Source organism: Moschus berezovskii, chromosome 2 (assembly GCF_049115385.1).
Source record: "Moschus berezovskii isolate FMDL1 chromosome 2, NW_MosBer_1.0, whole genome shotgun sequence".
NCBI classification, from domain to species: Eukaryota; Metazoa; Chordata; class Mammalia; order Artiodactyla; family Moschidae; genus Moschus; species Moschus berezovskii.
The window spans coordinates 103,538,810-103,553,037 of NC_142461.1; the positions used below are offsets into that span (position 1 = coordinate 103,538,810).

The 14,228-nt window shown below is 35.0% G+C and overlaps 1 protein-coding gene across 1 annotated transcript in view; it reads left to right on the top strand.

The window, feature by feature from the left end:
- The window catches only part of PSMD14 (proteasome 26S subunit, non-ATPase 14), a 104,575-nt gene that overhangs the window by 1,580 nt on the left and 88,767 nt on the right, over positions 1 to 14,228 (top strand). The window contains exons 2-3 of the mRNA XM_055397010.2: positions 5,473 to 5,605; positions 7,864 to 7,915. Of these exons, the coding sequence (XP_055252985.1) occupies positions 7,868 to 7,915 (48 nt within the window). The 5' untranslated portion in view covers positions 5,473 to 5,605; positions 7,864 to 7,867. The remainder of the gene's footprint in view (positions 1 to 5,472; positions 5,606 to 7,863; positions 7,916 to 14,228) is intronic.

Genomic DNA, 14,228 nt, shown 5'->3' on the forward strand with positions numbered 1-14,228 from the left:
CTAGGATGCTTGATAAATATTATATTGTTGTTCTAATTGAAAAGCTGAATTTTTAACCTGCCTGACATGGGTTTAATTTACTTTCATACCGGTCTGTAAACCTTGTGTTTAATATCTAGTTTCAGAACCTTGTTTGAAAATCAGTAACACAGAGCGATTGTGCTTAACATTTGTTTTTAGTTTTATAGCAATGTTTGTTTCCTTAGTTGTTTTCCACCTGTGAAAGCCTTACCTAAACACCTGTGATTATTACTCATGAACTTGTCTTCTACCCAGTTTGTTGCACTCATTTAACACTCATTATGTTTTATGATATTTTGGTGTCCCTGTCTGTAAAGTGAGAATTGGATTAAATAATCTCTTCTGGCTCTAAGAGAATACTAATAACAGTTACTGAGTATCTGTGAATGTCTCAGGCACTGTGTTAGATGCTTGTATTTTTTTTCTTACAGCAGACTTGCAAGTAAGATACTACTCTCATTTTAAGATGAGGTCTAGGCTCTAGATCTAGAGTCTAGAAAAAGGGAACTTGTTCACATCATATAGAGAGAGGATAGGTGAAGACACCAGGATTCAAATCTAGGTCTGATTTCCTCCAGAGCCTTTCCAGCTGAATCTTTTCACTTTATGCTTTTTTCTTGGGTTTGTATCATTCCTCTCAGGTAGATGGTAAATTCTTTTGGTGAAAGTCACTAAATTCTGCAGTGACTCTGTTTCTGTATCATTTTATATACAACAATCATGAAGCCCTTATTTGTTAGTCAGTAAGTTGTGTCCCACTTTTTGTAGCCTACCAGGCTCCTCTGTCCATGGGATTTCCCTGGAGTGGGTTGCCATTTCCTTCTCTGGGGGATCTTCCCGACCCAGGGACTGAACCTCGGGTCTCCTGCATTGGCAGACAAATTCTTTATCTCTGAGCCACCAGAGAAGCCCTATATACTAGGAACTATTTAATAAATGTTTTGTTTCAGTGCTGTAATTAGGAGATAGCACACGATATTTACAATAATTCTATCCTTACTGTTCTAAATGGGGGAGGGGGGATCTTGCTTTCCGAATTTTATTTATATAATTAAATTTAATGTTGACTGTTTCTGTTTCTTTCACTGAAGAAAGTGAGAGAAAGAAATTCCTAATTACTTTCCACAAATCAGAGTAGAGGAATTAGAAATACAGTGAGATCACAAATGAAGAGTAAAGGATTTACTATCAGTCTGAGAATAGTATATAAGTGCAGCATGGGTTGAGAAGTAAAAATGAAAAAATGAACTGGAAAACAGAAGAAAAACTCGGAACAGATAAGGGCTTCATGATTTTGTTAGCCCAGTTTGGGAGATGAAAAAGTGGAAAATCATGAAGATTTTGAAAGTACTGATACTTATTTTGTACTATTTTTTACCAGAGTTCTAGACATTATATATGACATGTTAGGCATAAACACTTTATTCATATTATCTGATAATTTTTTAGCTAATAATATCATGAACGAGCTCTTGAGTCCTTTTCTTTTTGATAGAGGTAAAAACTTAGTTTTGATCCATAGACATTTTGCATTGCTTTTATTTCTGAGTATTTGAAATATTCTTTTTTGTAAGTATTCTTTTATGTTCTAGTGTAACAACTTAAATTTTATGAACCCCTTTGCTAAATTCTGCAAAAAACAAGTTCCTCCTCTTCAGTGTGATTGATTCATTTTTTACTGTGAAATATGCCCAGTGTTTTGAAATTCACTAAATGCCAGACTCTTTGGGAAGAAGAACCTGTGTTGAATGAACACTAGCTATGCTCATAGGATGAGCAGCTGATGACAGCAGCTAGCATTCATTGTTTACTTCCTATGTGCCAAGTGTTATTAAATGTCATTTTTGTTCACTGTCTTCTTTAATATTCTGAACAATTCTGTGAGATAGATATTATCATTATCCCCATTTTATAGATGAGAAAACTGAGCCTGAGAGACGTAACTGGCCCAAGGACACAGAGCTAAAATGTGTTGGAACCAGGATTTGAATCCCAGCACTGAGACTCTAGACTCTTAAGCTCTTAACCTTAATATACCAAGAAAAACAGTCATCACCATTTACCACCCGGAGCCAGTAGATCTGTTAAAATTTCTTCCGCCTTTAAGTCAGTTTTTGAATAATTTATAGAAGTAAAAATAAAGGAATAGTAAAAAAAAAAAAAAAGTTAATGAAATTTAAACATAGCACATGCAAATTTTTGTTCTGTATTTTCCTAGTTTTGAAGGTATATGTACCTGAAATGGATAACATCATTTAAATGTAATTAGCTGTTCATCATCCATCACACGTGAACCTACATGTTTTTAATAACGTCTCTTAAGAGGCCCTAGCTTATCTTTTCTTCTGGTTCTGCTTGTACTTGCAATACTTTGTGTGTGTGTATGTGTGTTAAGATATGCATGTAATAAAATTTACCATTTTAACCTTTGTTAGGCCTATAGTTCAGTGGCATTTAAGTACATTCACATTGTGCGATCATCCCTAGCATCCATCCCTAGAACTCTTTGATCTTCCCTGATGCAATAATTTTTAATTGTATAAGATAGCTTTTAAAGTAAGCTTGTAGTTTTGCTCAAGCAGGGATAGCCATCATCTTTGCTCATAAAACATTCTTACTTTTAGATTTATGAACACCAGTTAGTTAGTCCAGTGATTTTTCTTTTCAGTTTGTGTTCTTTTACTCACCTTCGTGTACACTTCAGCATTTGTCCACATTTGAACTATATCAACATCATAAATGACAATAGAATATGTCACCTCTTTAACAGAACAGGTTGTTATTGTCAAAGTGTGTAAAGAGTCCTTCTTGTTGAATACTAACTGGATGTTTCATATTTCCTTTTAGATCTTAGAAATTCATTGTCCAACTCATTGATCCTTTAAAAAATAATTTTTGAGGTAAAATTCACATAAAACAAAGTTAACTTAAAAGTTTTTTTTCAGTTATTTCTTTTTTTTTTCAGGTATAATTGATTTGTAATTTGTACCAATCGGCTGTACAGCAAACTGACTCAGTTATACACATATGCATTCTTATATTCTTTTCAAAATTAGCCATTTTAAAGTGAACAGTTTAATATCATTTCAGTTCAGTTGCTCAGTTGTGTCCGACTCTTTGCAACCCCATGAACCACAGCACAGGAGGCCTCCCTGTCCATTACCAACTCCCAGAGTTCTCCCAAACTCATGTCCATTGAGTCGGTGATGTCATCCAACCATCTCATCCTCTGTCGTCCCCTTCTCCTCCTGCCCTGAATCTTTCCCAGCATCACGGTCTTTTCAGATGAGCCAGCTCTTCGCATCAGGTGGCCAAAGTATTGGACTTTCAGCTTCAACATTAGTCCTTCCAATGAACACTCAGGACTGATCTCCTTTAGAATGGACTGGTTGGATCTCCTTGCAGTCCAAGGGACTCTCAAGAGTCTTCTCCAGCACCACAGTTCAAAAGCACCAATTCTTCAGCGCTCAGCTTTCTTTATAGTCCACCTCTCACATCCATACTTGACTACTGGAAAAACCATAACCTTGACTAGATGGACCTTGGTTGGCAAAGTAATGTCTCTGCTTTTTAATGTGCTGTCTAGGTTGGTCATAACTTTCATTCCAAGGAGTAAGCATCTTTTAATTTCATGGCTGCAATCACCATCAGCAGTGATTTTGGAGCCCCCCAAAATAAAGTCAGCCACTGTTTCCACTGTTCCCCATCTATTTGCCATGAAGTGATGGGACCAGATGCCATGATCTTCGTTTTCTGAATGTTGAGCTTTAAGCCAACTTTTTCACTCTCCTTTTTCACTTTCATCAAGAGGCTCTTTAGTTCTTCTTCACTTTCTGCCATAAGGGTGGTGTCATCTGCATCTCTGAGGTTATTGATATTTCTCCCAGCAATCTTGATTCCAGCTTGTGCTTCCTCCAGCCCAGCATTTTGCATGATGTACTCTGCATATAAGTTAAGATAAGCAGGGTGACAATATATAGCCTTTATGTACTCCTTTATTGATTTGGAACCAGTCTGTTGTTCCATGTCCAGTTCTAACTGTTGCTTCCTGACCTGCATTTAGGTTTCTCAAGAGGCAGGTCAGGTGGTCTGGTATTCCCATCTCTTTCAGAATTTTCCACATTTCGTTGTGATCCACACAGTCAAAGGCTTTGGCATAGTCAATAAAACAGAAGTAGATGTGTTTCTGGAACTCTCTTGCTTTTTTGATGATCCAGTGGATTGTGGCAATTTGATCTCTGGTTCCTCTGCCTTTCTAAAACCAGCTTGAACCATCTGGAAGTTCATGGTTCACGTATTGCTGAAGCCTGGCTTGGAGAATTTTGAGCATGACTTTACTAGCGTGTGAGATGAGTGCAATTGTGTGGTAGTTTGAGCATTCTTTGGCATTGCCTTTCTTTGGGATTGGAATGAAAACTGACCTTTTCTAATCATTTAGTAGATTCATAATGTTGTACAACTACCTTCTCTGTATATTAATAGTTCTGAAACATTTCATTGCTGTAGGATAGAGGCCTAGTGGGTAGAGGCCGGGGATGCTGCTAAACATCCTGTAATGCACAAGACAGCCCTCTACAACAGAAAAATTACTTGGTTCTGAATGTCAGTAGTGCCAGAGAAACTGACTTATGTCAACTTTATTGTCATCATTAGAGTGCTGTTACTTTTTTTTTTTTGAGGTTCACCTCGTGATTCTGTAGTAATTGTGAAACTTTTTCTGTCAGTTCTCTCTTTGCTGTTAGGGGAAGAATATGAGGGATTCTGAAGTACTTGTTCAACGAAAGCTAACAAAAAAGACTGCAAAGATGGTATCTCTAGTGTTTTGTATCTTTTTGAAAGATGAAGCAGTGCTTTGGGCAGCACCATAAAAACTGAAAGATGATGCAGTGGCTATAATGTATTTCACTGTTGCATTATTTGGGGTGATTACTTCACTATTGCATTATTTGGGGGTGATCTTCCATTTTCTCCCTAGTTTAGCCTTCTTTGGCATAGCTGAGAATAATTGATTAGGACATGTCAGAGTTATTCCTAGGATAATGAAATAGCAAAGTTTAAAGATATAAGGAAATTAACCACTAAGATTCCATAATATATTACAGATTTCTAATAATGTGCAATGAACCTATATGGTAATTTTGTTCTATTTAAAAATGAATAAATCTTCTTGGTTCTTTAAAACTCCTCTAGAAAGACTGAAAGTCATGAGATAGCAATCCTTACATATAATTAGAACAGCTCAAAAAACACTTCAGGAACAACATCTGGATACAGGGGCACTCACTGTGCTCTATAGCGCCCTTGCGTGGTGTTTCATTCTCTACTCTCAGGAAATGATGATTAAACATCAATTTTTATTTCTGTGTTGTTTTTAGAAATTTTGCTTGGTATATTCCCTCCTTAGTTCTCAAAATAATTATATCTTATTTAATTAATTTTTTTTTTTTTTAGGGGAGAGAGAGGGGGAAAAAAAAAGCCTTGGGAAAAATTGTACCTGCCAGTATTAACAAGAGCTTGAATTAAGAAAATTTTCAAACTCAGCAAATTGAAATTTAACACTGCAAGAGCTGTAGCTACTGACCAGGTAAGAATTAAGAATGTATTTTACTTTTATTTATTCTTTCAGGATATTGTTATAACAGTATTATGAAAATGTGTTACTTTTAACACAGATCAAAAGCCCAGATTTAAGAGTTCTTGAAAGTCACAAGTAGCATTTTAGTTTCTTGTCTGCTTTCTATAAACTTCTTAAAAGTAGTGTAATTTAGAACACTTGTCAATATATTTCATTTCCAAATGTTGGTTTTTTATTAAACCTTATTATCTTAAATGTTTTAGTTTGCTAAATATTTTTTTCTGTTTGCTGAGACATCTCATTTTGCTAAAAACACAAGTTTGACCTGCCAGATTTTCTTTCCCTCTGCTCCCCACATAGCTCATGTATATTCACAGCATCTGGAGTCTGTGTAAAGTCATCAGAAACAACGCAGGGGGAATAGATAAACTGAACACAGCTGGGAATTTACTTTGGCTTGGAATATATAAAATGTCTAAAATTTTTTCCCCCATTTGTTCTTTACGTTAGTAAGCTTGCACTGATCCAAAAGAATTTTTTTTTTCTTGGAATAATATCTTGTAGAGGAATAAATGTCTTTTATATTTTAAATACACAGGACTTTGTTTTGTTTTGTTTTTAGTCAACAGCCTTTAAAAAGTACTGTGTATTGAATGCCATATTTGAGTTACGGAATTTTAATGAGAATTTAATGGAGAATTTATTTGTAAATGTTGTTGTTAGGAGGGTTAGTTAATATTGTGAAGTGGAAATTTTGTTTGGACTATCAAGTTTTCTTATGTGCCTTTTTGGTTTTTAAAGAGAGTTTATCTATTATCAGTCTCACAAACTTGTGGAGTGAAGGATGCCATACCCAAAACATATTACTTTGTTTATATAAAATCCAAAAACCCTGAGAATGTGTGCTGTTAGACCTTGGGATTCTGTGTTTGCAGGGTGTTGGAGACTAGGAAGGGAGCATAGAAGATTCTTAGGTCTGGTAGGGTTCTCTTTCTTCATGTAGGTGATGGTTATGGCGCTGTGTTCACTTGTACAGATTCCATGGTTGTATCATTTGGGCACTTTTCTAAATTAGGATTTGAATGAAGTTTGCAGTATTAACAGTGTTAAATATTCACAAGATTCAATTGTTAGCAATATTCAACAAACATGATTAGGCAACAGTGTAATGATTATAAGTTAGTAGAGTTAGTAGAGCTGTTCTAACTAGTAAAACAACTTGGACAAGTGACGAAATTAATCTGTTAGTGTTTATTTAGTTTCAAATATAATTTGTAGTAATGCCATTTTCTAAAGCATATATGTAGGAAGAAGAGGAATTTTAAGGCATAGTAGCAGTTTTCAAGTAGAAAAAATTGCTTCATTATTATGTTTATTGTACTAATATTAATTTTTATAATTTGATTATTCCTTTTTGTGTTTTTGTGGCCATATTAGTACCCTTGTTGTTTTTTTCCTTTGATTACTTCTGTGAAATTTTTGAGCTTTTAAGAGTATCTTCTGTAGTTACTCCAGAGATGAAAAAAAATCAGATCGACATTTCGAAGTTAATCTTCTTTGTATTGATTTACTCTAAAATTGAGACCAGCAGCCGAATTTCCTTAGTGAAAATAGTGTATATCTTCACAGTATCGGAAATAATGCAAACTATCTGTGTGGATTCTAGAACACTATCCTAATGCATTTAATGTTTACTTTATAATATTTCGTTTAGTATAATGAGTGCGTTTTAAAGCCTTTGATGCTAATTCAGAGATCCATAATCTGCTCACAATGTCTTTCACATGTAGTTTTGATGATAACTGACAAGCTGTAAGTTAATTAGCACAGAACTTACTAATGAGGATGTTAAAATTTAATTTAAAAGTGAGGATTTTTATTTGTACACTCTGGACAAATTGAAGGAAATTCAATCATACATATGATAAGCATTTCAGGCACTTTTTCTCATTCAGATACTTTATTAGATAACAATAAGAAAATATAATTAACTTAATGATAGCAAAGTTTTGAAAGTATGCTAAGATTGCTTGTCTTTAAAACTGGGGATAACCCAAAACCAAAGCAGTAAAATAAGGTCTGTTAATTAGCATGGAAGACAGCTTCTTGAATTAATATGTGGTGTTAATTAACAGGAAGTCTGATGTTGTGTTGTAATTACCACCAATATTTTTGACATACTGAGTGACTGAAGGTGAATTACATAGATAGCAATTGAGTAAACACTTTTGTGCTTAGGATCGTTTTTCTTTGTTTCTGTTTTCCAGAAATATGGACAGACTTCTTAGACTTGGAGGAGGTATGCCTGGACTGGGCCAGGTTCGTATATGGACTAAGTATTTCTTTGTGTGTTAATTACACTAGTTATCCAAACAGAAAGAAATCACTCCCAAGAAATTCTCCTCATAGATAACCTTATGGTAAGAAGCTTCCCGTACTGCTGGTTGTTGTATACCAATACTAAATAACTTATGAGAATATGTTCTATTGTCTTAATTCAATTTTCTCCTAGGAATAAGAATTTTCCCTGCTTTGATTTAAACTTTTGAGATATGCAAGATAATCAAACTTGCCTTTTGGTTAAAAAAAGAGAGACTCGTAATATTGTATTTCTGGGTTTACAATGTAGACTTTAAAAGTAACACATGAAAAAGTAAACATTGCATACTATTGGCAAGATCCAGAAAACCGATAGAATGTTTGTGTGTACAATCTTAACACTGATAAATTCCTTCTAGTAATTATGATACATGGATGAATAAGTAATACCTCTTTTTCCTTTAAATTTGGTATATATGATTTCTTTCACATTCTTATTAAAATTAAATTAATTTTCAGCTATTTTTAATATTATCATTTATCTTCATCTATACAGTTGAGGCAAATGGCCTCCAGATAGATTTCTATCTTAGGATATTCTGTCTGCTTTCAGCTGGAGAAGAAATTTCTGCTTTTTTTGAATTCTACAGTGATTGTCTTCCCAGTCTTCCAGTCACAAAAAAGATGACTATGTGAGACTTATGTAATATATTATTTTATGTCGACATTTTGGGAGTATTTTTTCTAACCCACCTTTAGAACCCTTCTAGTGATCAGCTTTCCCGGATTTCCATATCACTATCAATGACTTTGTCTTCCTTTATTTGTAGTAGTATAATATTTTGTGTGAGAAATAGTTGTGTTTGAGATTTCATGACATTTTCAATGTTTCTTAGGCACTTTTACAAGAATTCTGTGTTAGGCCCGTTGTGCTTGATGACTAATAAACCTTTTCCTTTTAGGATGTTGAAATTATTTTATGATTCTGTATTGCATCCTTGCATAGACCATTTGTTAGTTTTGACTATTTCTCATGGTCCTTTTCTGTAAGCATGTTTCTTTATGATTCTTCATTTTTCTAAAATCTTTGTAGTATGTTTGCTTAAGAGGTCTAAGTTTCTCTGAACTTGACCCCTAAAACTGCTTTCATACTTTTTCAAACATTATAGATAGCTTCTGGAATTTTCTGATTCATTCTAAAATCAGCAGTAATATTGTTAGGTATATAAAAGTGTCAAAAGTGAACTGAGGTGGTGTATAGATACTTCACATTTACCTGCAAATTACAGGTAAAGGTATTATCTTACTGGAATTCTTAAGAGAAGTTGCTTCAAATTTAAATACCAAAATAACTTTTCCCTTAAGTAGTAGATGCACTAAATTATCTATCCATGACAGAAATCCATGCCTGGAAATTGCTGGACGTGAAATGATGGTATGATTTACATCATACATCAGTGACCGCTGCGAACCTTTGCACTGAGCGGAAAACTTAAGTGTTGGTTCAGTAACCTGGCCTTGGTTTTGGATAATTTATTTGGCACGTGTTCCTCCTCAATTTGTATTCTTATTTGAACTTAAAAATATGTTGTCTGAGGATCTGTTACTTCATGTGTTTCATTTTTCTTATTAGATGACAGACTTTCAAAAGAATGATATATGGGGTTCTTGTGTCTGTGATAACCTCGTTTATCAAATACTAGGTGTTTAATAGTTATATTTTTTCTTAAAATTTTGTTATGCTCTTGTTCTAGACTAAATTGATAGACATGATGTTACTTCTACAAAATGAAATGTGTATTGTTTTGTAATAAGGAATAAAAAGTTAAGTGTATTGTTTATTAAAAAATGGTTTTTTTGGCTGTGCATGAATGGCATACAGGATCTTAGTTCTCTGACCAGGGATCAAACCCACTCCTCTGCAGTGGAAGCAGGGAGTCTTAACCACTGGAGTGCCAGGGAAGTCCCAAGTGTATTATTTAGTTTTAATAAAAAATGAAAGATCTTTGGATTAATAATAGCTATTGTTTCCATTTGATAATGTGTTCCGTTAAGTTAGTTCAGTCGCTCAGTCATGTCCAACTCTTTGCGACCCCATGAATTGCAGCACGCCAGGCCTCCCTGTCCCATCACCAACTCCCGGAGTTCACTCAGACTCATGTCCATTGAGTGGGTGATGTCATCCAGCCATCTCATTCTCTGTCGTCCCCTTCTCCTCCTGCCCTCAATCCCTCCCAGCATCAGAGTCTTTTCCAGTGAGTCAGCTTTTCGCATGAGGTGGCCAAAGTATTGGAGTTTCAGCTTTAGCATCAGTCCTTCCAATGAACACCCAGGACTTGATCTCCTTTAGAATGGACTGGTTGGATCTCCTTGCAGTCCAAGGGACTCTCAAGAGTCTTCTCCAGCACCACAGTTCAAAAGCATCAATTCTTCGGTGCTCAGCTTTCTTCACAGTCCAACTCTCACATCCATACATGACCACTGGAAAGACCATAGCCTTGACTAGACAGACTTTGTTGGCCAAGTAATGTCTCTGCTTTTTAATATGCTATCTGGTTTGGTCATAACTTTTCTTCCAAGGAGTAAGTGTCTTAATTTCATGGCTGCAATCACCACCTGCAGTGATTTTGGAACACCCAAAAATAAAGTCTGATACTGTTTCCACTGTTTTTCCATCTATTTCCCATGAAGTCATGGGACCAGATGCCATGATCTTCGTTTTCTGAATGTTGAGCTTTAAGCCAACTTTTTCACTCTCCTCTTTCACTTTCATCAAAAGGCATTTTAGTTCCTCTTTGCTTTCTGCCATAAGGGTGGTGTCATCTGCATATCTGAGGTTATTGATATTTCTCCTGGCAATCTTGATTCCAGCTTGTGCTTCTTCCAGCCCAGCGTTTCTCATGATGTACTCTGCATATACGTTAAATAAGCAGGGTGACAATATACAGCCTTGATGTACTCCTTTTCCTATTTGGAACCAGTCTGTTGTTCCATGTCCAGATCTACTGTTGCTTCCTGACCTGCATATAGGTTTCTCAAGAGGCAGATCAGGTGGTCTGGTATTCCCATCTCTTGAAGAACTTTCCACATTTTGTTGTGATCCACACAGTCAAACGCTTTGGCATAGTCTGTAAAGCAGAAATAGATGTTTTTTTGGAACTCTCTTGCTTTTTCCACGATGTAGCGGATGTTGGCAATTTGATCTCTAGTGCCTCTGCCTTTTCTAAAACCAGCTTGAACATCTGGAAGTTCACGGTTCACATACTGTTGAAGCCTGGCTTGGAGAATTTTGAGTATTACTTTGCTAGCATGTGAGCAGCCAATAAAAGTAGAAAAGGAGATATAAGTTGTTTTATCCCTCCAAAAATAAGTGGGAAATGTTACTGTCTTACCATATAATGGAAAAGTCAGAATTTCTTTGTAAATAGGGGCAGGTTACTTGTTGTTAACTTTGTTGATGCCCCTTTTAAAACATTGAAATTGTAGCAGAATAAAGTTTTCCATCCATCCCACTGACTCAGCTTACTTTGACTAGAAATGACATTTCTCTTTTCCATGGCTTATCTTTTCACTTATTCTCTGGTCCCATCCTGTCTTGAAACCTTACTCATCTCCATTGACCTTTTTCTCTGTTAGAGATATTTAAATGTCCTATATCCTCCCAAAACTTCACTGCATCCTGCCATTAAATGCTTCATTTCCAGAATTCCTGTAATAATAGCTTAGACTCACATATTCTACCTCCTTACTTCCATTGACTGATGAGATTATATTCTGGCCTCCTCCATTACTGTACTAGAATTATTCAGATTGTCAAGTCTATTGGCTCACTTTTAGTTTTCTTTTCACTGTTTTAATATATCACATTGTTCATAGAGTCTTTCTTGAATCTTTCTTCCGTTAGCTTTATCCTGTTACTTTTTCCTAGTTCTTCATTATGGTATGCATACGCTATAAGACAACTTAAAGGTTTTTTTTTTTAATATTACATTTTTAAATGTTATTATTTGAACAATAGCATGCTAAAATCATTAAATCTGTCCATAATACCCTACTTCAGTATAACTTATCAGTAGTGAAGCAAAAACAGATGTTTTATTAGAACTATTGCAGTTTGTAAATGAATAGCTTGTTGTTTCAAATATGTTTTTATTTACTTTGCTACAGTGCTTATGAACTTGAAATTACTGAAAGATGTGAGATGATTGTATTAAAAGCATTTATTGCTCTCATTAGACTGCTTGATTGTCTTTATAACTATCCCAACCTAGGTCTTGGCAACTAAGCTGTTTCCAAAAGCAGTCAAGACTAAACCCAAGAGATTGGCATAGCCAAAGCATAGTCAGCAGTCTCTAAAGTTTATTTTAAAATAAATAATAGTTACTTTATTTTATTTATTTATATTTTGACCTTGCCACATGGCTTACAGATCTTAGTTCTCTGATGGGGGATCGAACTCGTGTTTCCTGAAGTGGAAGCTTAGAGTCCAAACCACTGGACCACCAGGGAATTCCATCCACAAGTTTAGGGACTTCCCTTCTGATCTAGTAGTGGCTAAGACTGCACTCCCAATAGAGGGGGCCTGGGTTCAATCCCTGGTCAGGAAACTAGATCCCACATGCCTCAGCTAAGTGTTCATGCCACAAATGAAAGATTCTGCATGCCACAGCTGAGACCTGGTGAAGCCCAATAAATACATATTCAAACAAATTTAAATAGAAGTTTTAGTTTAAGTCTCTTGGTCAATTTTAACTTTAGAAAGAGTTGAGGTAAGCTTAAAAGTGATTGAAACTGGAGTGAAATGTCAGTGACATCATCTTGTATTTGAATTCTTTAGACCAGTGTTTTGACATTTTTAATATGTTGGTTGTTATGCTATAGGAAATACCAAGGTAAACGAGAATATCATTATTTAGTCTAGGAACCTAACAATCTAGTATACATACAGCAGTTATGTTTTAAGGACCTGGCACATATTAACTACTTCAAATTAGCTTTTTTAAATAATGTGATTTTTACAGGATATGGTATTTAATTTTTTACACAAAAAGAGAAAGTGAGATTGAATTGAGGAAATGATGCTTGAGCCAAATTTTGTGTTATAACCAAGACATACTGAGAAAAGCCAGGAGAATAGGTGATATGAGGGGAAATAATGGAAAAGGAAGCTGGTAAGGGAGTTTGGAGTAGATTAGATATAGGCATTTACCAGGTATTGAATGCCATTCTTAGTGATTTTTACTTTTTCTCCAATTGTTGTACTTTGATGAAGACTTTTTATTTTTTTATCAGAGTTGTGAGATAATTCCACCTGTGTTTTTGAAAAGTAATTCTAGTGGTAATTTGGAGAATAGGTCGGAGGAAAGAGTTTAAAAGTAAAGTCATCAATTATGTGAAATATTTTTGGTTTTTAACCTTCTAGGAACATAGTAGGATTATGCCTTTCCATCATTTTTGAACTTAGCCCGCTTGTGATTTTGCTTTGGCCAGTGGAGTGTGAATTGGAAATTAATAGGTCACTTTTAGACAGAAACTTTAAGAATCAGTCTGTGATTTGCCTGCCCTGGTAACCCAGGAAGCATGGAAATGGAATCTCTCCGAATGGAATCTCTCTGAGAGAGAGAGACATAACAACCTATAAGTCAGAAATCCTATGATTTTTGTGCGAAATTCCTGAATTTTTTTAGTCTCTAATTTTTAAGAAGCATAGGCCAAACTAAACCCAAACTAAAAACATATGTTTTACCTGTAAGTTACCAGATTGTATTTTTCTAACACTGACTTCAGTAACTTCTGATGCAAAAATAAGGGAAAATACTATAGGGGGGGTGTCAGAAAAAGCTTTCTGAAAGTGATGATATGTAAGCTACATTTTGAAGGATTATTCTGGGTGACTAGACTTAAAGAAAAGAAAAAGCTTCACAAATTAAATATAATCTGTTTTATTTGTTAAAACTCCCAAATCCACAGTGTATGGATTTTGTATTTAAAACCAATAACTATTTTTTGGTTTCATTATGAGTCTTAGAGTAGAAATGTTCTTTCAATTATTTATCTTACAGGTTTTAGTGTAACATTTTATAGAAGGGATAAATTTAATATAGTAATGGGGGAAATGACTGGAATAAATGAAGAAGTAACACCATTTTCATGAATGATGAGTTTCAGTATCACATGCCAGTTCTCTCCAGTTAATCATAAATTCGGTGCAGTTCCAATAAAGATACCAACCAGAATTTTCATGGAATTAGAAAACTGATTATAAAATTTATATAGGAGGAAAAAAAAACCCCAAGAATAGCAAAGAGATTCT